Source organism: Marmota flaviventris, chromosome 5 (genome assembly GCF_047511675.1).
Source record: "Marmota flaviventris isolate mMarFla1 chromosome 5, mMarFla1.hap1, whole genome shotgun sequence".
Taxonomy (NCBI): Eukaryota; Metazoa; Chordata; class Mammalia; order Rodentia; family Sciuridae; genus Marmota; species Marmota flaviventris.
The window spans coordinates 147,010,836-147,032,656 of NC_092502.1; the positions used below are offsets into that span (position 1 = coordinate 147,010,836).

At 35.0% G+C, this 21,821-nt stretch overlaps 1 protein-coding gene across 8 annotated transcripts in view; it reads right to left on the bottom strand.

Moving 5' to 3' along the window:
- Positions 1–21,821, bottom strand: part of Cplane1 (ciliogenesis and planar polarity effector complex subunit 1) — a 153,452-nt gene that overhangs the window by 123,902 nt on the left and 7,729 nt on the right. For all 8 annotated transcript variants that reach the window (XM_071612672.1, XM_071612673.1, XM_071612674.1 and 5 more), the window contains exons 6-16: positions 20,183–20,289; positions 18,110–18,266; positions 17,512–17,615; positions 16,215–16,397; positions 14,677–14,926; positions 14,359–14,511; positions 13,440–14,209; positions 12,658–12,866; positions 12,380–12,460; positions 8,422–8,586; positions 4,587–4,760 (exon numbers count right to left, since the gene is read on the bottom strand). In XM_071612672.1, coding sequence (XP_071468773.1) covers positions 4,587–4,760; positions 8,422–8,586; positions 12,380–12,460; positions 12,658–12,866; positions 13,440–14,209; positions 14,359–14,511; positions 14,677–14,926; positions 16,215–16,397; positions 17,512–17,615; positions 18,110–18,266; positions 20,183–20,289 — 2,353 coding nt within the window. The remainder of the gene's footprint in view (positions 1–4,586; positions 4,761–8,421; positions 8,587–12,379; positions 12,461–12,657; positions 12,867–13,439; positions 14,210–14,358; positions 14,512–14,676; positions 14,927–16,214; positions 16,398–17,511; positions 17,616–18,109; positions 18,267–20,182; positions 20,290–21,821) is intronic.

Here is a 21,821-nt window from a genome sequence, read left to right on the forward strand (position 1 = left end):
AGAATTATAATACATCAATTAAAAAATAATTAGAAAGTACACATTGAAGCTAGACACTGTGGTGCATGCCTATATTCCCAGCTACTTGAGAGGTTGAGATAGAAAGATCCAAGTTCAGGACCAGGTCTAGGCAACCTAATGAGATCCTATCTCAAAATAAAATAAGAGGGACTGAGGATCTAGATCAAAGATACGACACTTGCCTAGCACACACAAGGCCCTGTATTCAATTCCCAGTACTGAAAAGAAGGAAAAAAAAAAAAAATTATGTTGAAAAAATTTTCACTCCTTCACTCAAAATAAAATTGGTCAATGGCATACATGGGTTTCTGACCCCTGAAATGAAAAATGAAGTGATTAGTTTCTTATGTGGACTATATTGGCCAACCCTACATTAGGCACTAACATTAGGCTCTTTGAAAAACATCTGGATTAAAAAAAAAAAAAATTCAGTCTCTAGGGTATCTGATTCTGTGTACACAAAAGAGTTGAGGCAAATTTTTTTAAATTTTTTATTCACTATAAGCAAGGCAGTATGCCATTAAAATAATTTGAATTGTTTAATATTCTGAAAATTATACTACTTTCATATATTTAAAAAAGTTTGCCACTTTTTACAGTATTACATAAAATAAGCTACTGAAGTCCCCAGTACATTCTGTCATTAGCTCTGACTAGAAAAAGTAACATCAAACAGATGCTAAGACTGCTTACTTTACCATCCAATATATTGGGAAACTAAAGGAACTAAAGCATAGATACAAAATTTCAGGTATTTAAATTTTCAATAATCATAATCTCAAGCATGGAAAGAGACTGCAAAAACCTTCTTCCATTCTCACTTCTTACCAGGAAGACATTTATGTGGGGAATACAAAGGTGTGTCTCTGTGCTTTTATGAGTGTTTATGAATGTATCTGGAAACAGTTCAATGATTCTATCACCTTTTTTCCTAAACTGGGATAAAGATCAGCCTTACTTAGTTATATCAAGCAATCCGTAAAGATGAGAACCATAAGCAAACAGCAAAAATCTTACAGATTTATACAAGAAAGATAAGCAATTGAGATAGAGTTTCTCAAGACCAGGATTTTATCTTTTATTCTTTTAGGTTTTTCAGAAAACCACTTGGAATACTACCTTTGTTAGTAAAATAATATGGATTAAGGACATAAATTGTCACAAACATTACTATCAAAAGCAGAGAATACAATAAAGTGATATATTCCTAAGTTATGACAAAAAAGAATATAAAACCACTATAATAATAACAAATGTCAAGCATTTGAGGAAATAAATTCTATAATCTGGGTGTCTTGGAGGGAGGCATAAAGGTCAGAGAAAAAAAGAAGTGCAGGCTGTAGTCAGGAGCAGGCACTGGAGGTCTAACCAAGAAGATATGGTCAAAGGACAGGAGTGTGACACAGGAGTGTGTCCCCCGTCTCTGCTCCTACCAGCACCGTAAAAGAAGCCATATCAAGTGAGGGCTACTTCTCTTCTTTCTCAAGGAAGTAGGAGTCTACTAGAAAGGAACCACTGGAAAATTTCCTTATTGATCCTATCTCACACACCTCATTTCCCAGGGACCCAGAACTTCCCATAGAACCCCAGGTGGCACTAGCACACTGCAGTAGAAGAAGTCCAGCTGGGTGAGGATGGTCCTTCATTCCCGTCCACATCCCAAAACAATCACAGATCAGAGTCTAAATATAGGGTCCAAAATCCATGGTTTGGTGATTAGCTACTAGTTCTATATTGCATTAAACTTCTAATTACACTCTACCTAGTACCATGTGTGCCTTACACATACTTTTCCACTCATGCCATCTCCTGTTTCAAGCCCAATATAACTTAAAATTCAGATTCCTTGCCATACCATCCGAACCCTTTTCTGACTACATCTCCTGTCACTTTCTCCCTCGGCTTTTAGTCTACAGCCACATCAGTCTCAATGTCTCAAACACATCCAGCTATTTTTAACTCAGGGCTTTTACACAAGCTCAGACTGGAACACTCAGACCTCAGGTGTCCAAGGTTGGCACTTTCTAGTTACTAAGAATTCAGCTCTGGATTGGGGTTGTGCTCAGTGTTAGAGTGCTTGCCTAGCATGTGTGGGGCACTGGGTTCAATTCTCAGCACCACATATAAATAAATAATAACACAAAGGTCTATTGACAACTAAAAAAATATTTTAAAAAAATGAATTCAGCTTTAATTTCACCTACTTGGAGAGATCCAACCTAAATTTCCAGTCTGGGGGCTGGGGTTGTGGCTCAGTGGCAGAGTGCTCACCTCACAAATGCGAGACCCTGGGTTCAATCCTCAGCACCACATAAAAATAAATAAATAAAATAAAGGTATTGTGTCCAACTACAACTAAAAAATAAATATTAAAAAAAAAAATTCCAGTCTGAATACAGTTTGGGGTTTTTTGATTCTGGGGATTGAAGGGCCTCTTGCATGTTAATCATGTGCTCTACCACAGCCCCTAAATTCCTAATCTGAAATAGTCACAGTGCATTATTCTATTCTAATTCTCTCCAAAACAATAGTCAATACTTGATAAGTCTTATTTAATGTTCATTTATTTAATATTTTGTCTCAAACTATTGTATGTAAATTCCATAAGAGAACAGGTTATAATATCTGTTTTGTTCACAGCTGTTAGAACAAATCTGTTTTATTTAACAAAAAAATTCTACAAATGTTTTCATTTATCAATTTCATGTAATACAAGCTAACATACTGTCAGGAACTGCATAATGACATTTGGTCAATGATAGGCCACATGTATGATGGTCCCATAAGGTTATTACATGACCTAGTGAAGTCCAAGTCATCCTAGTTTGTGCAGATACTTTATGGTAGTCACTTGTTGAAACCATCTAACAATGCATTTCTGAGAATGCATCCCCAACCTTACACGACATGACTGTACTTGAAACTCCCAGTCAACTACCTGATACAGTCAGCACTTAAAACTTAGTAGACAGGGGCTGAGGTTGTGGCTCAGTGGTAGAGCACTTGCCTAGCAAGTGTGGGGCACTAGGCTGGATCCTGAGCACCACATAAAAATAAAATAAAGGTACTATGTCCAACTACAACTAAAACAAAATATTTAAAATAAAAAACTTAGTAGACAAATACTACACTATCTCACTTACATGAGGAATTTAATAAAGCTGAATACACAGAAGTAGAGAAAATTATGGTCACCAGAGGTTGGAGGTGGTGATGGGGGAAGGAATGAAGAATTACTGATCAATGGGTGCAAAGTTTCAGATAAGTAAGAATAGGTTTTGAGATGGATTACACAGCAAGATGAGTACCATCAATAACAATGCATTTATATTTCAAAATAACTAAGAGAATAAATATCAAATGTTTCACCAATGACAGATGAGTTGAGGGATGTTAACTCAGCTTGACATAATTATACATACACATATATGAAAATACAACACTGTAACCCATAAATGTATAAAATTATGATATCGATCAATTATAGTATTATTTAAAAATAAACTTTTTAAAATCAGTATAATGAATGAATGTCACAGAAGTTCATTTATATATTTATCTCCAAGAGGGCAGGGCAGTTATCTAGCAGAGGATTAGGTTCATTTAGACCCCATTAATGAAATAACTAAATAGACAAAAGTTGGGAAGGGGATGTAGTGTTCAAGCACTTGACTAACATGTTTGAGGCCCTGGGCTCAATTCCCAGCACTAAATAATAAATAAATAAGTAATAAAGCAAACCCCCCCCCCTACTTTTAATACTGGGAATTGAACCCATGGGTGATTTACCATTAAGGTACATCCCAGTCCTTTTTATTTTTTTGAGACAGGGTCTCATTAAGTTGCTCAGGCTGGCCTTAAACATTTGATCCTCCTGCCTCAGCCTCCTGAGTTGCTGGGATTATAGGCATGCACCATCATACCCAGTTAATAATACAAATTTTTAAAAATAAAATAAAATTTTTAGCTGGGTGTTGTGAGTGCACACTTGTAATCCCAGCTATTTGGGAGGCTGAGGCAGGAAGATCACAAGTTCAAGGCCAGCATGGCAACTTAGTGAGACCTTGTCTCAAAATAAAAAATTTTAAAAAGCTGGGGGTATAGCTCAGTGTCAGAGCAACCCTGGGTTCACCCCTAGTACTGCAATTGATCAATTAATACATGAATATAAAATAATAGAGAAAAGTAAACAGTCCAAATAAAATTAAATTCTAAATTAGTAGATGCAAAATTTGTTAAATTTCCACATTTTCACATAAAGATAGCAGCTCTTTCACATTACAAGTAGAAACAAATGCCCAAATTTTGTGAAAAACAGTACATATTCATTAAAAATAAAACCAAGCAATTACTTTTCTCAAGTATAATTTATTCACAGGTAGTACTTGGGCACCTCCTATGTGCCAGGTGCTATGCTAGAATAGTGCCATTTCCATAAAATAATGAATTTATTTATCTATTTATTCATTTATTTATTTAACTATTTATTTATTTATCTTTGTATAATGTAGTTTAAGAATTATATGTAAAATGAAAAGTGAGAAAATTACATTTTACCATAGTACCTGTTTTAATATGAAGTGGAGGAAGAACATTCACACTGTGAGGAGGAAAAATACAAAGCAGCTGATTGGTGAAGTAGGCAGCCATGAAACGAGCCATGGCCTGGATGACTCTTAGTGCAGCCTCAGGATAGACGCGTCCAGACACCACAGACTCACAGCCAGACTGGTTAGGGTCTAAGGAATACAGAAAATGCCAAAAAGTAGTAATATTTAAGTTTATTTTAAAAGAAAAAAAGTATAATTAAAATTTTTCTGAAATGAGCACCCATGGCCTATACAAGGTAAATTATAATAGGTGTCCACACTTTTGAATAAGAACAAAATAATTATTCATGATGATAAGCAAATATACTTACAAACTATACACAACTTTCATCATTTTATTTTTATTTATTTTTTTTTAAGAGAGAGAGAGAGAGCACGAGAGAGAGAATATTAATATTTATTTATTTTTGCGGACACAACATCTTTGTTTCTATGTGGTGCTGAGGATCGAACCTGGGCCGCATGCATGCCAGGCGAGCGCGCTACCGCTTGAGCCACATCCCCAGCCCTCATCATTTTATTTTTAAAATGGAGAAATTTCTATAAAATAATCTAGCTAAGATGGACTTATAAATTTAGCACCTCATTATCTACTTTTCCTTTTTCCTCTCTTTCCTTTTGTGTCTTTTGTTTGTTTGGTTTTTGTTTTTTAATGACATGAGTAGGGTTCGCTATGAAGATTAAAAAGCACCAAGTTAGGGGCTCACTGCTTTTTTTCTATAACATTGGGTCTGGGAGATACACTCCCATTAGTCATACATAATGCCTATATACAAGTATAAAGGCTTACTAGGATAAGATTCTTTTTGTAGCAAAAAGAAAGTAGAGGAAAAAGAATGGAGGGGAGATGGTGGTGATAGAGGGGAGTTACATCAAACTTCTGGAGCCTAGTTGGAGGTAACTTAGTGGTACAATACATACTCGATAAAGCACAGGGAGTTTCAATACCTGGCACCAAAAGAGAAAGAAAAGGTAATTCTGAATCTAGCAGAATTATGTTAATAATGGCAGCCTTAGGCAATAGAAATTAAATAATACACAATGATTTAATAAGGCAGGTGTGAAAAAGAGTTAATGTAACAGGCCTCACAGCCTGAAACACCCTTGGGTGGCACCTGGAAGCTTAGATTTTGGAAGGATTTTCAGTATGCTAAGAGTAGCTCACTGGGCATACACTGTAAAAACAAGGTGGTTTTGTTGAATACCTGTTTTCCCTCTGAGAGTACTGAATACTGGTGTGTGCCACATAAGACAGGAGCTATGTGACCAGCCCTTGTTGAAACCCTGAGCAGAATCTCTAATGAGCCCTTGTAGATAACATCTCACATGTGTTGTCACACTTCTCACTGAAGGAATCAGACACATCTTGTGTCACTCCACCAGAAGGAATCTTGGAAGCAAATGTCAGGTTTTCTCCAGGTCTCACTCTAGATGTCATTTCCCTTTCTGATTTGGCTCTGAATCCTTTCACTGTATAAATCATAGCTATGAGCATGACTGTCTACTAAGTGCTGTGAGTCCTCCAATGAATCATCAAATCTGGGAGCAGTCGTAAAGACCCCCAACCCAGGAAGTATATGCTTACTATATTTTATTTTATTTGTTTTTTTTTAATTTATTTTTTAGTTGTAGTTAGACACAATACCTTTATTTTACTTATTTATTTTTATGTGGTGCTGAGGATCGAACCCAGGGCCTCACACATGCTAGGTGAGCACTCTACCACTGAACCACAACCCCAGCCCTGCTTACTATATTTTAAAGAAGCATCATTAAAAAATGAAACAGCTGGGCTGGATGGTGCACACATGTAATCCCAGCGGCTCAGGAGGCTGAGACAGGAGGATCATAAATTGAAAGCCAGCATCAGCAATGGCGAGGCACTAAGCAACTCAGTAATATACAAAAAAAGGCTGGGAATGTGGCTCAGTGGTTGAATGTCCTGAGTTAATCCCTGGTACCAAAGAAAATAATAATAATAATAAAACAAATGAACTACTGAAGCTAAATCATGTAAAGACAACTGATGAAGAAAATGAATTTCATCCAATCATTTAAAAAGCTGGGTGCAATGGTACATGCCTATAATCCCAGCAACTCAAAGGATGAGGAAGGAGGGGCTGGGGCTGTAGCTCAGTGGTAGAGTGCTTGCCTAGCATGTGTGAGGCTCTGGGTTCCAGCCTCAGCACCACATAAAAAACAAATAAATAAACAAAGATACTGTGTGTCCATCTACAACTAAAAAACATATTTTAAAAAAAAAAAAGTGAGGAAGGAGGATCACAAGTTCAAGGCCAGCCTCAGCAACTTAGTGAGGCCCTAAGCAACTCTGTGAGACCCTGTATCAGAATTTTTTTTAAAAAATTAAAAAGGAGGGCTGGAGTTTTGGCTCAGTGGTAGAGCACTTGCCTGGCATGTGTGAGGCCTGGGTTAGATCCTCAGCACCACATATAAATAAATAAAATAAAATATTCATTAAAAAATAATTAAAAATGACTGGAGATGTAGCTCAGAGATAAAGTACTACTGGGTTCTATTCCCAATATCAGAAAAAAAAAAAATCATACACAAAAGTCTCATTCATACACAGCCAGTCAACCTTTCTAGAAGGCAACTTGACAACAGAAACAGAAAATCTTCAATTGTGACTACCCGATTCCTAAAGAAATTACGGTATTCACAAAGATTTACGTACACTAAAGCATTCTTTAAAACAGTAAATGTGTGGCAAAAGCTTAAAATGTACAATAATGGGAAAATACACACACACACACACACACACACACTGAAAGGCCCTAAACAAAAAGGTAATACACTGTAATTTTCTTTATATTTTTTCATATTTTCAAAATTGTCTAAAATGAATGTCATAATAAACACAAATTTTTTAAAATATTTTTTAGTTATAGATGGACATAATACCTTTATTTATTTATCTTTATGTGGTGCTGAGGATCAAACCCAGAGCCTCACACATGCTAGGCGAGCACTCTACCACTGAGCCACAACCCCAACCCTAAACACTAAAATTAAAAAGATATGGGGCTGTTGGTATAGCTCAATAATGGAGCACTTGCCTATCATGTGTAAGGTCATATGTTTGATCTACAGCACTGCAAATAATAATAACAACAATAATAATAAGTATATACATAAAAATATAAGGTTTCCATATTAAAAATAATATGAACTCTACTTAGGAAGACCTGATCTATTTAGAAAGTTCTGCTACTTTGGGCCTTTCAGGCACATTCATGCGTGTGTGGTATATAGCTAACAGCTGATTACCCTTTAATCATTATAAATATATTAAGTGTTCATTCATATATATTTTCCCCTCTGCTTTCTGTTTAATTTAAATAATGGCTTTGAAAACACACAATCCAGATACTCTACAGTCTCTTACACAAATTAAAGGATACTCAGAATGCCTCAGAAAGTGATTACATGACATTCTAAACCACTTTCAGCAACATTTAAAGAAAATAGAAACATATTAAGGAAAAATACTGGATACCTGATATTGTATCTAATAAATGGGGTCTGAGAGAATATTTATATCAGTTCAGCAGGCAATTATTGCTATAATGTGGGGATCTTACAATTAAAAATGAACAAAACAAAAAAACTCAGTATGATCCTTGTTACTGAGAAACTGACAGTCCAAAATGTAACATAACTTATTCAATGTTGAGGCAGGAGAGCTGACATTTATGTATAAGCAATGTCTTATAGAATCCCCTAAATATGAATTAACAAGATTAAATATATTGAGTTTTTAAAAGCATACCTGAACAATCTTCATTTTCTTTAACAAGTAGTTGCGACCATCTCAGTATTTCTCTTACTAGCTGATCACATAATCCTTGAGCATCATTTAAATTATAGCTATAAAGGTAGCAGTATAATAGAGAGAGATAATAGCGTATCTGAAAAAAACAGGTCCTTCTTCCTCCTGAAACAGGAAAGAATTAAGCTTACCTTAAAAGCAAATTAACAAGAGAATGCTCTTTATCTAGTGCTAGGCAAACAGAAGGATACAACTTGTGAAAATTCATCAAGCTGCACACTTGTAATGTATATACCTTCAGTATCTGGTTTTTGGTCTTTCTGGGTTTTGTTGTTTGTTTTTGTGGTACTGGGGATTAAATCCAGGGGAGCTCTACCACTGAGCTACATTTCCTGTCCTTTTTATTTTTTGAAACAGGGCATTGCTAAATTGCTGAGGCTGGCTTCAAATTTGTGATAACTCCTACCTCAGACTTCTGAGTAGCTGGGATAACATGTGTGCATAGTTTCAGAAAAATAACTTTTCAGTTTCATACTTCAATACTTCAGTTTTAAACTTTAATAAAAGATTTTTTTAATAACAGGTAAGCAATACTTTGTCTTTTTTCAGTTTTACTTTCTTTCATTAAGCCCTAGAATGACTAAGATTTTTTCCAAAGAGAGATGCAAATTCTCATCATCTCAGAACTCAGGTCCACAAATGACTTCTACATCAGGTACCCAGAGTATGGAATAGAAGGAAACATGTCACAATACCCACAAAGAGCCATTCATATAGCCAAGAGATAGTCAAAGAGACTTCGTAAAGGAGAAGAAACAATAAGAATAACCTAGAACATGGATGTGATGGCTAGAACTCCAACAGCCATTTATTCCATGTAATGGTCTTAAAATTGGAAATAATGCACCAAGGATAATAGAACAGAAAAACCAAAGGAGTCTGGGTTCTTTTTGTTTGTTTGTTTTGGGGAGGAAGGGTTACTGGGAATTAGACCCAGTGGTGCTTTACCACTGAGTTACATCCCTAAGCCTTTTTATTTTTTATTTTTGAGATAGGGTCTCACTAAGTTGATTAGGGCCTTGCTAAATTGCTGAGGCTAGCCTCAAACTTGTGATCCTCCTGCCTCAACCTCCTGAGCCACTTGGATTACAGGTGTATGCCAAAATGCCCGAAAAGGAACCTGTGTTCTTTTCTTCTTTACCAAAGATTGAACCTGGGGTACTTAACCACTGAGCCATATCCCCAACCTTTTTATATTTTATTTAGAGACAGGGTCTCGCTAAGTTGCTGAGGCTTTTTTTTGAACTTGTGATCCTCCTGCCTCAGCCTCCTGAGCTGCTGAATTACAGATGTATGCCATAGAGCCCAGCGAGCCTGGGTTCTTAATGATACCCTGGGAACAGCAAATTAGCCCCATCTGCCAAATTCTGGCTTACTTTCATAAGAAAGTAGCCAGGCATGGTGACACCCACTTTAGTCCCAATTACTGAGGAGACTGAGGCAGAAGTATCACTTGAGCCTGGAAGTTCAAGGCTAACATAATGAAACTGTTTCAAAAAAAAAAAAAGAAAGAAAAGAAAAGAAAAAGAATTTTCTTATGAAGCCTCTGCCACTTTCTGTATTACTAGTAGCCATTCCTAGTGGTTAAAAGTTATAAATAAAATATTCACAATAGAACTCATAATGTATGATATGTCAAGGTCATTGTACTGTCATGTATATAACCAATTAAAACAAATAAAAAATTTAAAACGAAAGAACTCATAATGAAAACTTTTTTTCATCCAGAACTGCCCATCTCTCTGAATGCTACCCTCCTTCATTCAATCGGATAATTCCTAGTTCTGAGAACCAAATGAAATTTTTTCAAATGTACTGAATCACAAGTCCAGCTGATCAAACTTATTAAATATTTGTCAACTGTGACTTCCATTTCATTACCTTTGACATTGTTTTGGTTCATCTCACTAATTTCCCTGCTTCTAGGTAAAACCTACAATGTTACACCACAGTCCTACAACTGACCCTTCACAAGCTATCAAAGTGGCTTTTCTAAATGGCTTATACACATATCCTTTGATTTACCATAAGGTCACATCATGATTTTCCTTCAAATTGCCCACATTTAACTTCCCATAAAACTATCCTCAGAAATATTCTGAGTCAAAAATGCACTTACAAGGGTTGGTGTGGCTCAGTGGTAGGGCATTTATCCAGCATGCATAAGGACCTGGGTTCAACCCTGAGTACCACAAATAAATAAATAAATAAAATAATGCACTTATACATCCAACCCATGGAACACCACAGCTTAGCAACACAGTACACCACAGAGCATCAGTTGTTTACCCCTGTGATCACATAGCTGACTGAGAGCTGTGACTCACTGCCACTGCCCAGCATAAGGAAGAGTGTATCTTATATATCATGTACTGCCAGCCCAGAAAATATCAAAATGCAAAATCTGAAGTAAGGTTTCTACTGAAGGTATATTACTTTAAGCTCATTGTAAAGTTGAAAAATCTTGTTTTAGTAGAACTTATCCATTCATTTGAACAGGTCCCTTTCCTACACACACAACACACAAAAAAGCCTTAACCATTCCGACTCCATGAAAGACCTTTCTCCACCATCAGTTCTCCATCTACCTCTCACCGTGTTATCACCAACATCACCTATGTGTCATATAATCTAGTCCTACTAAACTACTTGTGGTTTGTCAAACTGTCTTGGTTCCTAAGGTCTTTTTTTTTTTTTTTTTAGACTGCTATTTCCTCTGTTAAACCATCTCCACTGCCTTAACTGGCCAATTTATATTCAATTTTAAATATCAATCCCCCCAGTTTTTCTCCAGACTGTTTATGCCCCAAACCCAGATGGTGTGAAATGGTCTTCTGTGCTCCTGGGATCTACCACACAACATAAAGAGAGAAGTTAAATGTGGGCAATTTGAGAGCAAATTTGGTTTTTATTTCAGTTATCCCTAGTCCCTTGTATAGTACTAGGCAGACAGCAGGCACAAATACATACTAATTAAGTGATGGATGAATAAATGAGGCATACAAAGCCACAAGAGCCAGAAAATAAATGTAATAATTGGCCCAGCTGGTATTGGTGGTATACACCTATAATCCCAGCAACTAGGGGAAGCTGAGGCAGGAGGATTGCAAGTTCATGGCCAACCTAAGCAATTTAGCAAGGTCCTAAGCAACTTAATAAGATCCTGTTTCAAAAAATAATAATAATAATGGCAGGGGGTGTGGCTCAATGGTTAAGTGCCCAGGGTTCAATCCCCAGTTCCCCCCCCCAAAAAAGGTAATAATCGGCCCAATCTGACCATGTACTAGTTGCAATCAGGGCTAGCTCCAGGCTTACCAGCTGAGAACTTCTGCTATCTCAGCCACACCCTGAGCCCCATATCATAAAAGATGTTACCAGTTTCTAGAGTTGCTATATGTTTATCAAAAACTCCATGTAAATCATATTTAACCTAAAAATATATTTAACCAACAGGACATTCTTATATCAGTTAAGGACAAGGAGGCTCAGTTCCAGGTTTCTCCAAGAAGGTGGTAAAATATTTGGTCTACAGTTTCCCATCTGGATATGTGTACTACCTCTACACAACAACAAAAAATAAACATTATTTTATTCAGGATCTAAATCTCATCGGTCTCCATTAACAATCAACCACAGGTTTCAGCTCTAGCAACAACCAAAAACAGGACAAGAGACTTCCCGGAGGTCACTGAAAAGATTCCTAGTGGCACAAATTTCAAGACTAAAAATAATTTTAAATAAATATTTCTGATAGTCAAGTCGACAAAACAGATGTTCTACCTGGGCATTAGGATACTGTGAGCACTTTGAATGATGGAATTATTTCAGAGCTCTGCAGCAAATTAATACATATTCTCACCAATATTATGGCATGTATCATTTTTTAATACCCCCCTACCTGTCTCTTGGGTTTCTTCTAGAGCTTTCTTCCACAGTTGAATAGACTTTTCATATGATCCTAACAGAAAACATTCTTCACCTAAGAAGTTTTTAACCAATAATTAGTCATAGTTAATTACATTAATTTATAAAAATTTATTGTTCAAAAATTCAATAAATACATCTCAGCCAGAAAATATTTTGAACAACAAATAAATTGCAGCCAATTAAAAAACCAAAGCCCAGTTAATTATTTCACTTATTTACAGAGCTAGATATTCTTTAAAAGACACTGACCATGGATTGATGTAAGTTCTAAGGCCTGGTTCAAGTGATCTCCAGCAGTCTGTAAATTAGCCTGTATATGACATAACAAGGATTTGACAGTAGATGCTTCATTTGCTATATTTTCAATTAACTGTCTGTCACCTTCAGGAATTCTTCGACTTAACTGTGCTTGATACCATAAAGTTTTTTTGTACAATATTCTCCAGAGGGCAATCAATCTGCACATAAAATTAGGTAATCATCAAAACCAAGTTTCAAACTAGTAATGAGTTTAGCTCCCTCATATCTTATTTTTCTACCTGTATTCTTCTCTGCTATAATAACATATGTTGATCTGACTTAAATACATTATGACTAAAAATGCATAATACATATGAAAAAAAATCTTCACAAAGTTTTATGTGTCTTTGGTCACTTTTTTAATAGAACTTAACTAAGTCCAAAAAAAAAAAGGAGTGTGCTATATGACATTTGGCATAAATCCTAAAATATTTTTTGATAGGCAAATAAAATTATATATATTTATATTTATCAGGTATAACAAGATGTTTTTATGTACATAATAAATTTTGTGTGTGTGTGTGGTGCTGGGATTGAACCCAGGGCCTTGTGCATGTGAGGCAAGCACTCTACCAACTGAGCTATATCCTAAGCCCTAAAAATATTTTGGAATTAATACTAATAGTTTCACAATCTTATATGAAAAACCACTGAGCAGTATACTTTAAAATAATAAATTTTACAGTTTGGAAAATCTAATGGTATTTTAATAATAAAGTAGATAATTATACCTGTGACTCGGCTGTTGAACAAGATTTGTTACTTGAGGATGAATCTTGAAAGACGACTTCCAAGACCAGTTTTCCTGAGAACTACTGTCTTGAAACATTTGAAAAATAGATACCACCAATGAGTCTTGATCTGCTGTTCTACTTCCATCAGCTGATGCTGAAATAACTTCAGGTTGAAGTTGATATATGCCATTTAAATTGTCAGCTACCATTCTGAGTAAATAAAAGCAGGCAAAAAGGTTCTCTGAGAGTAAGTGACCCTTTTGTTGCTGAGTCAGCAAAAGCTTTATAGTATTTGAGGTCAGTTTTATCAAATGTCTCACGTCTTGCCTATATCTCATATCCCAATACTGGGTGGATAAACACTGATGAAAAAGTTGGAAGATACAAAGTACCCATGAATTATGTTTTGGGATCTTGCTTAAAAAAATACTAAGTTTTGGGAAAGGACACTTTACAAACTGAAGAATGTAGAAAAAATGAGTGATACAAACTACTGTATAATTTAACATTAAACTTTTTTCTATCACATTTTTTGAAATTCCTACAGTCCATGCTGCAAGAAGATTTTTCTGAATAGAATGCAGTTCTGTAATGGTTTTGTCTGTCTCCTTAATATCATCCTTTGCATGTATTGTATCAAACATAGATGCAAATTCCAATCTTCCCTCCTTGGCACTGATAAACAGAGGATCACTTTTTTGGCTGCATAAAGGAAATAAGGTGTTTGGAAAGTATTTGCCTTCATTAGTTTCTTCTGCTTCAAAGTCCTAAACATAAAGGAAAAGATTACACTTAATACCATTTAAACCTTCATAAGTAGAATCACTGTGATATTCTCAAATTTCTCTTCCCTGTAACAAATGAAAAACAAAATGTGTTTCCTGGAATATGGTCAGGATGTAATTGTTCAAAGTACCTGAAAATCTTTTTTTTCATTTAACTTTATTGTTTCTTCTGTTTGCAAAAACTTGGGGACAGTAGAATCAGCTGAACTTTCATTTCCTTGCTGTTTTAACAGGCTAGACCTTAGGGAATCCAGTGATTGCAAGTTCAGTCCTTTGCCTTTTGGCTATAGATGAAAAGAGAAAAGATTTCCAAGAACAAAATTTATATTTATTCTATTATAAGCAATTAAAAATTCTCTGGTTGACTGTACACAAAGAACATTACTGTTAGTATAGTTTCGACTTCGAAAAGAAGGCAACATTACCAATGATACCAAAAAGCACTATACCTTAGACAACATCACATTTTGGTATGTTTTCTCAAGCCTCTGGGTTGAATCAAGTAGAAGTGATCTCATGAGCACTGAAGGAGACAGGTTATCAAGAAATCGAAGAGTTGTGATCATGTATCCATCAGAAATAATGAAGTAGGGTAACCGTGAATGTGCTTTTATAGAAAACCTCTGTCTCATAGGGTCACTATCAGAAGCTGATGAATCTACAGAATTATTTGAATCTTGAAATGTAAAGTGCTGTGGTCTAGCAAACAAACATTAGAATTCAAGAATCAGTAAGAGAAGATCTTTTAAAACAACTATATTATTCCAAAGAAAAAGCAAAATAACAAAAGTTACATAATGATAAGAAAGTAAGTAGATGAAAAACACATTAAAGTATTAAATGTATACACATCTGTGAAGAAAATATAACATAGTGATTAAACACTATTAAAAGTTTTTAATTTTTTCCCTGGAATTGTGCCATTTACTGTTTTGTTTTTAACAAAATACAATTTATTTCTACTATATATATATATATATAAACGGAGATAAATTTATGGTACTTTTTGTCTTGTTAGAAAATTAATCAGATTTCTTAACCAGCTTTTTTATTAGCCAAATGGCCAACAATAGGGTACTGGTTAACTGTAGTATGCACACACCACAGAAATCTACAGAACCATTAGAAATAATATCTAAAATGGAAAAATATGTAAGAGATGCTATCAAACAGCAAAGTAGTAAAGAGCATATATCATATAGTTTATCTTGTGTTTAAAAAGAAATTAACATTGTTATTATTATAAATGCTACATATATTTTTTTTTAAATTTGGATGACAACATACTAAAATGTTAATTGTTCCTCAAGGAATAGAATTATAGGAGTGTATCATTTTATACACTTTTCTAATTTCAAAATAATGAATACCTATATACTTTAAATGAGAACCTCACTTATTGATTTATAATTATGTAACTATATCATCTTACTGCACTTCCTCATCTTCATTTCACAAGGGAAAAAAATGAGATTTAAAGAACAACTGAACAATACAATGAAGTAGAAAACCAACATCTGAATCTTGATCTATCTGGCTCCAAAGCCAAATTGCTACCTCATCTCACAATTAAAATTTAAAAACATGGCTAAATTCTAAAGTCTTTTATCCATTACCAACAATTTCTACCCTTTGGGTAGAAGTGCAATCCATGTATAGTTAATTTTGAGTTATTAACTTATCTATGTGCTATTCTTTCACAACAATAAAAGTCATATCAGACTTTTATTATCTTTTATATAAAAAACAGACTTTAGTGCTATTGCATATTTAAATAAATACTCACATAGTCACAATGTCAAATTTTCACCACGATTAAGCCACAAAAAGAAATAGAAGAAAACTATAAATAAGAAACAGATATTGAGATGACAAACTCAAAGAAAGAAAAAGACAAATTGAAGATGAAATTATTTTTGAAAATACACAGTAAAAGTAATACCAAAAGAGAAAAACTTCTGAAAATAAAACAACTCAAATGTCTCACCTATATGTTATTAGTGGATGAAGAGGAATAAATTCTGCTGGCCCAAATTCAATAGAGCAACCAAATGTAATTAATGTTAGCAATTCACCTTGGCAGGTCAATAACAGCAGGGAACCACGTTTTAACACACAAGCCAGGAAAAGACTATCATGCGTCCAGCTGACATCACCTACCCAATAGGACCTAGAAAGAGCATGGCACATCATGTTTAGATAGGACTTTCTACAATGTATTCAACAGTTTATAATGGGCTGTATCATATAGGAGTGAGATATTTCAAAACACGAGGGTTAAGAAATTGATAGAAAGCAACTGTCACAGCTACTTCATGAATTTTACTTCCTAGAAAAAAGAGCTTGCTCATAGACATCTACTGCAACACTATCCTAACTAGAAATTTATTAAGATTCATAAGCAATTTAAAAATGGAAATACTCCCTGGAGTGAGATGTTTAGTCACATTTTAATTATAATGAATTTTCTAATGGAGTCTACAACCAAGATCTATGGACAGATTTCAAGGCTATGCCTGTCCTGCAGCTTGCTAGAATGCTCAACAGCAGAACCTGTCTCCTCCCAAAGGTGTCACCATCACCACTCTTTTAACTACCTGATAATGTAAATGTTTCACAAGAACAAAAAGCAGCTCTACCTCATGAAAATGATGGACAACTAACTCAAACCGACCACTGACCTGAGATTAGTGATATTTCTGGGAAGGAACTGTTGGAGAAGGAAAGAAAATAAAGAAGGAGGATAGGGTGACCAGAAAATTCAGAAATAGCACAGAAAAGTGTTAAGAAAAGAAAGTCAGGAGCTCTAGGAGAAAATCTTCATACTCTATAATCCTGCATATGTCCTATTGGTAGCTCATGTGACATCCAAAGTAGCCAACAATGTTGCGGCAACACAGGATGCAACCGTTCAGGAGGTAATAAATACATTAGCATGCCTCAGAGAATAATGATCTACTCAGCCCAGGCTTCTTCATTTCAGCCCCTCCAATTACACCCAATACTTCTCTACCTATGTATGATCCCATTCCTTCTAGGACGACATAGAAAACAATGAAAAAGAAAAGATACATTCATGAATCTCCTACTCCCACCAGATCCTTCTGAAAAATTATTAAGGCTTTCCTTATATAAAGCAACTTTAAGAATTTATCAAGCACAAATGCTTAAAGAAGTTGTAGCCCCTATCTAAATGATACCTATGGAATTATTAGTGTTCAACTTCTTAAGCTGTTGGAAAAAAAAATGAAAGTACTACTGAGAAAAATAATCAGAATCTGTACCTGACAAGTGTAGCTGGAACCACAGGATTCTTATTACTACATCCTTTAAGGCTACCACAGAGAGTAACAAAATTCACTGTGTTTATAAATAATACCTGAGTTGCCTAGAAGGAAAACAATACCACAAAAACATTATAATTATTTTACTGTAATCATTATTTACAACTCTGGAGACAAAGATCTTTCATTATTATAAACCATCTAGGAAGTCTTTCCAATTGATAAGTCAGTACTGACCCCCTACAATTCCTTACTGTTCTACTCTTCTTTCTTCCTTTTCCCTAACCCTCTTTTCACTTCTAAAGAAAAACTTCTGAAAATTATGGCAGCTAACTTAAATAACCGTACCAATTCACATGGAAAGCTGCATTAGAAAACATCAATTTAGGACTTGGGGTGTAACTCAGTGGAAGTGTGCTTCCTTAGCACGTGTGTGGCACTGTACTCAATTCTGGGGGAGCAGAGGGAGGGATAACACCAATTTAAAGAACATTAAGTAATAGGAAAAAAAAAAAAACTGTCATGAAGGAAAATAAGTCTCAAAGCTGGAGTAAATTCTTTCATAGAGTATCTTCCAACACAGATTAGATTTACTGACCTTTGGGTCTGTCTGATTAAGAGTTACTGCTAGGGTGAGGCCATCTCTTGAAAATGCAGAAATTAGTGCTCCTCTTGACTTTATGGATTCACATGTGGGAATCAGACTACTCAGAAGACAATCCTGTTGTGCCCAATGAACATGGTAGGGCAATGACCTAAGAAAGTAATAAATAATTGAACACAGGAAGCATAGCAACACTTTAGAGGGGTTGTTTGTTTTTGAGACGGATTATCACTATACTGCCCAAGATGGGCTTAAATCCCTAAGTTCAAGAGATCCCCCTAAACCAGAATCCCGAGTAGCTTGGACTAAAGACTTGTGCCACATACCCAACTTGTGTAGTAACTGTAAAACTGATATACATAGTTCATTACAAAAAATTATAGGGTTGGGTTGGGTTGTGGCTCAGTAGCAGAGCACTTGCCTAGCACATGCGAGGTGCTGGGTTCGATCTGCAGCACCACATAAAAATAAATAAATAAAATAAAGGTATTGTGTCCAACTATGAATTAAAAAAAAGTATAGAGTCCACTTAAATCCCTAAAAGTGCGCAATTAGGCCTCTTAGAGATGGAGAAGAAAGGGACAGAAAAAGGAAGAGGAGGGAGGAGGAGGGAGAAAGAGGAGGGCAGAGGAGAAGGAGAAAGATAAGTTATTTTATCCAGGGCACAAAAGATTAGCTATCAGTCAATTAAACATGTTCAATATCAGAGTTTGTTAATAGAGCCAGGTTTCACAGTCAATCCTAAATACATCTACTTCAATTAAATGTTTAGATAATCACATTTTTACATTAGAAGCAAATGTTTTCACAAGGATTAAAGAAGTTAAAAAGGAAATTTTTTGGATACTGTTAATGTTGTACATTTCATCTGAACAATAATTACATAGATGTATATATTTGTCAAAGTCTATATAGTTGTACACTTAAGATTTATTGATTGGGGCTGGAATTGTGACTCAGTGACTGAGCACTTGCCTCGTACATGTGAGGCCCTGGGTTCCATCCTCAGCATCATATAAAAAATAAATAAAAATTTAAAAATACCCCCATTTGCTATTAAAAAAAATTATTGATTGAAAAAAAGGTTTTTCATTTCATGTAAAGTATCTTAATAAAATTTTAATAAAGTACTATTGGCATAAAAATTTTTAACATTTTATTAAATCCTAGACCTTATGAGCTTCTAATGTATTTTTACATTTTATTGAACTTTTTAGAATAAAACTATTTTAATTAAAAAGCACTTGATGGGGGCTGGGATTGTGACTCCATGGTAGAGCATTTGCCTAACATGTGTGAGTCACTGGGTTCGATTACAGCACCACATACAAATAAATAAATAAAATTAAAAATTTCATAAACAACTAATAAAAATATTTTTTAAAAAAGCACTTGAGCCAGGTGTGGTGGCATATGACTGTAATCTTAGTAGCTCTGGAGGATGAGGCAGGAAGATCATGAGTTCAATGCCAGTTTCAGCAACTCAGTGAGCCCCCGTCTCAAAATAAAAAAGACTGGGATGTAGTTCAATGATTAAGCACACCTGGCTTCAATCCCTAGTCCCCCCCCCCAAAAAAAAAAGCACTTGAGCATTTAAAATGCACAACAGTATATGTGACTTTCCATAATATATTTGTTCTTGTAGCTTTAAGACAAGGACAACCACAGCATGCCTTGTCTTTTACATGTTCTCACTTTCAAAAAGATAAACAGAACAAAAAATAAGAAAAACTTTAAAACATTTAGAAATGAAAGGTGGGAAAAAGGATTTGTGAAGCCTCAGAAACTGAAATTCACACTAACATTTACAAATCTTAATTGCATACAACCAAAAGATAATAATATTTTAAGGGCTGGGGATGTGGCTGGGCTGGGGATGTGGCTCAAGCGGTAGCGCGCTCGCCTGGCATGCATGCGGCACGGGTTCGATCCTCAGCACCACATATAACCAAAGATGTTGTGTCCACCAATAACTAAAAAAATAAATATTAAAATTCTAAAAAATAATAATAATAATAATATTTTAAAAGGGACAGAAAATAAGAAAGAAGCAAACATTTACCTCACCTTAAAGGGGTAAATACATTCTCATGCCACCGAATTGCTAGAAACGTTAACTTCAGGCATTCCCCAGAATAAAATGTAAATGAACACAGGCAGCAGTCACCAAATAACTGTAGATAAATTTAATATATTTTAGTATAAAATTAATATGAAAATAAATCATGTACAAAAAACATATTTCTCATCATAAATAAACAAATGAAAACTATTGGGACCCTGGTTATATTATTTTTTTATACCAGGGATTGAACCCAGGGGCACTTTATCACTGAGGTACATCATAGCACTTTTTTAGTTTTATTGAGACAGGATCTTGCTAAATTGTTTTGATCCTCACTAGTCACTGAGGCTGGCCTTAAATTTATAATCCTCCTGCCTCAGCCTCCCAAGTCCTTGGGATTACAGGTATGTACTACCACACCTGGCAATATATTTTTATTCTTAACATTAAATTAAAAACTAAGTAATTTTGTTTGTTTGTTTGTTTTGGAGTCAGAGGCAGATCCCAAATGGGAAATCAGGTGGGGACTAGGGGTGGAGGAGAGATTTGGCGTTGGGGATTGAATCCAGGGTCTTACACATGCTAAGCATGTGCTCTACTACCAAGCAACAGTCCAGTCCAGTCCCTCAGGCTGCAGTTTATCTTCTCAAGAACTTCAATAAAGGGTAACAAAAAACTCTAGAGAAGAGGAAATAGTTCTGGTTTTTCTGTAGTACATGAGGATAATTACTGATTAAAATAACCTATGATAAACTTCAAAATGAGAGTATGAAACTCACAACACATAAAAAAATATTTATTTTGGGGGCAGTGGTTATAGCTCAGGGGTAGAGCACTTGCCTAGTATATGTGAGGCATTGGGTTCAATTCTTATCCTCACATATAAACACATAAATAAACTAAAGGTCCATCAACAAATTTAAAAAAATTTCTTTTAATTTAATTTTTTAGTTATAGATGGACACAATATCTTTATTTTGTTTGTTTATTTTTATATGGTGCTGAGGATCAAAACCAATGCCTCACATGTGCAGGGCAAGTGCTCTGTCACTGAGCCACACCCCCAGCCCTCCCAAAAAAACAAAAAATATTTATTTTTGAACACATAAATACTTATTAAGTTTATTTATTGCGTAATATATACATGTATCAAATTACCATAATTTACCCCCATAAAATGCACAAATAGTATGTATCATTTTTTTTTCCAATTTTAAAAATTAAACACTGCCATTTATTATGACTATAAGTCGAAAGTTTTTCTTTTTGGGGGTGGGGGGCAGTGCTGGGGATTGAACTCAGGGTCTTATACATGTTCTATAAGTAGTCAATTCTTAAATGGCTATTTTTCTCTTTTTTACTACTTTTAAATTATTTATATTACAGCATCACCCCAGTTAGCAGTGGCAATAAAACTTCAAAATGCAATTTCCTAATAACAGATTAGATGAGATGTTAAGCCACACATGCAGAGTACCACACAGCTATATTAAATGTTTTATTTTTAGTTAATAAATCTGTTGTTTCCTGAGTATTAAAAGGTTTATTTAATACCACCAATTCTAGCTTGACAAATTACAAAACAAGTTGTATTTCAAATTAGGGGGGAAAAGTTCTCATTTCTAATAAACACTTGTTTAA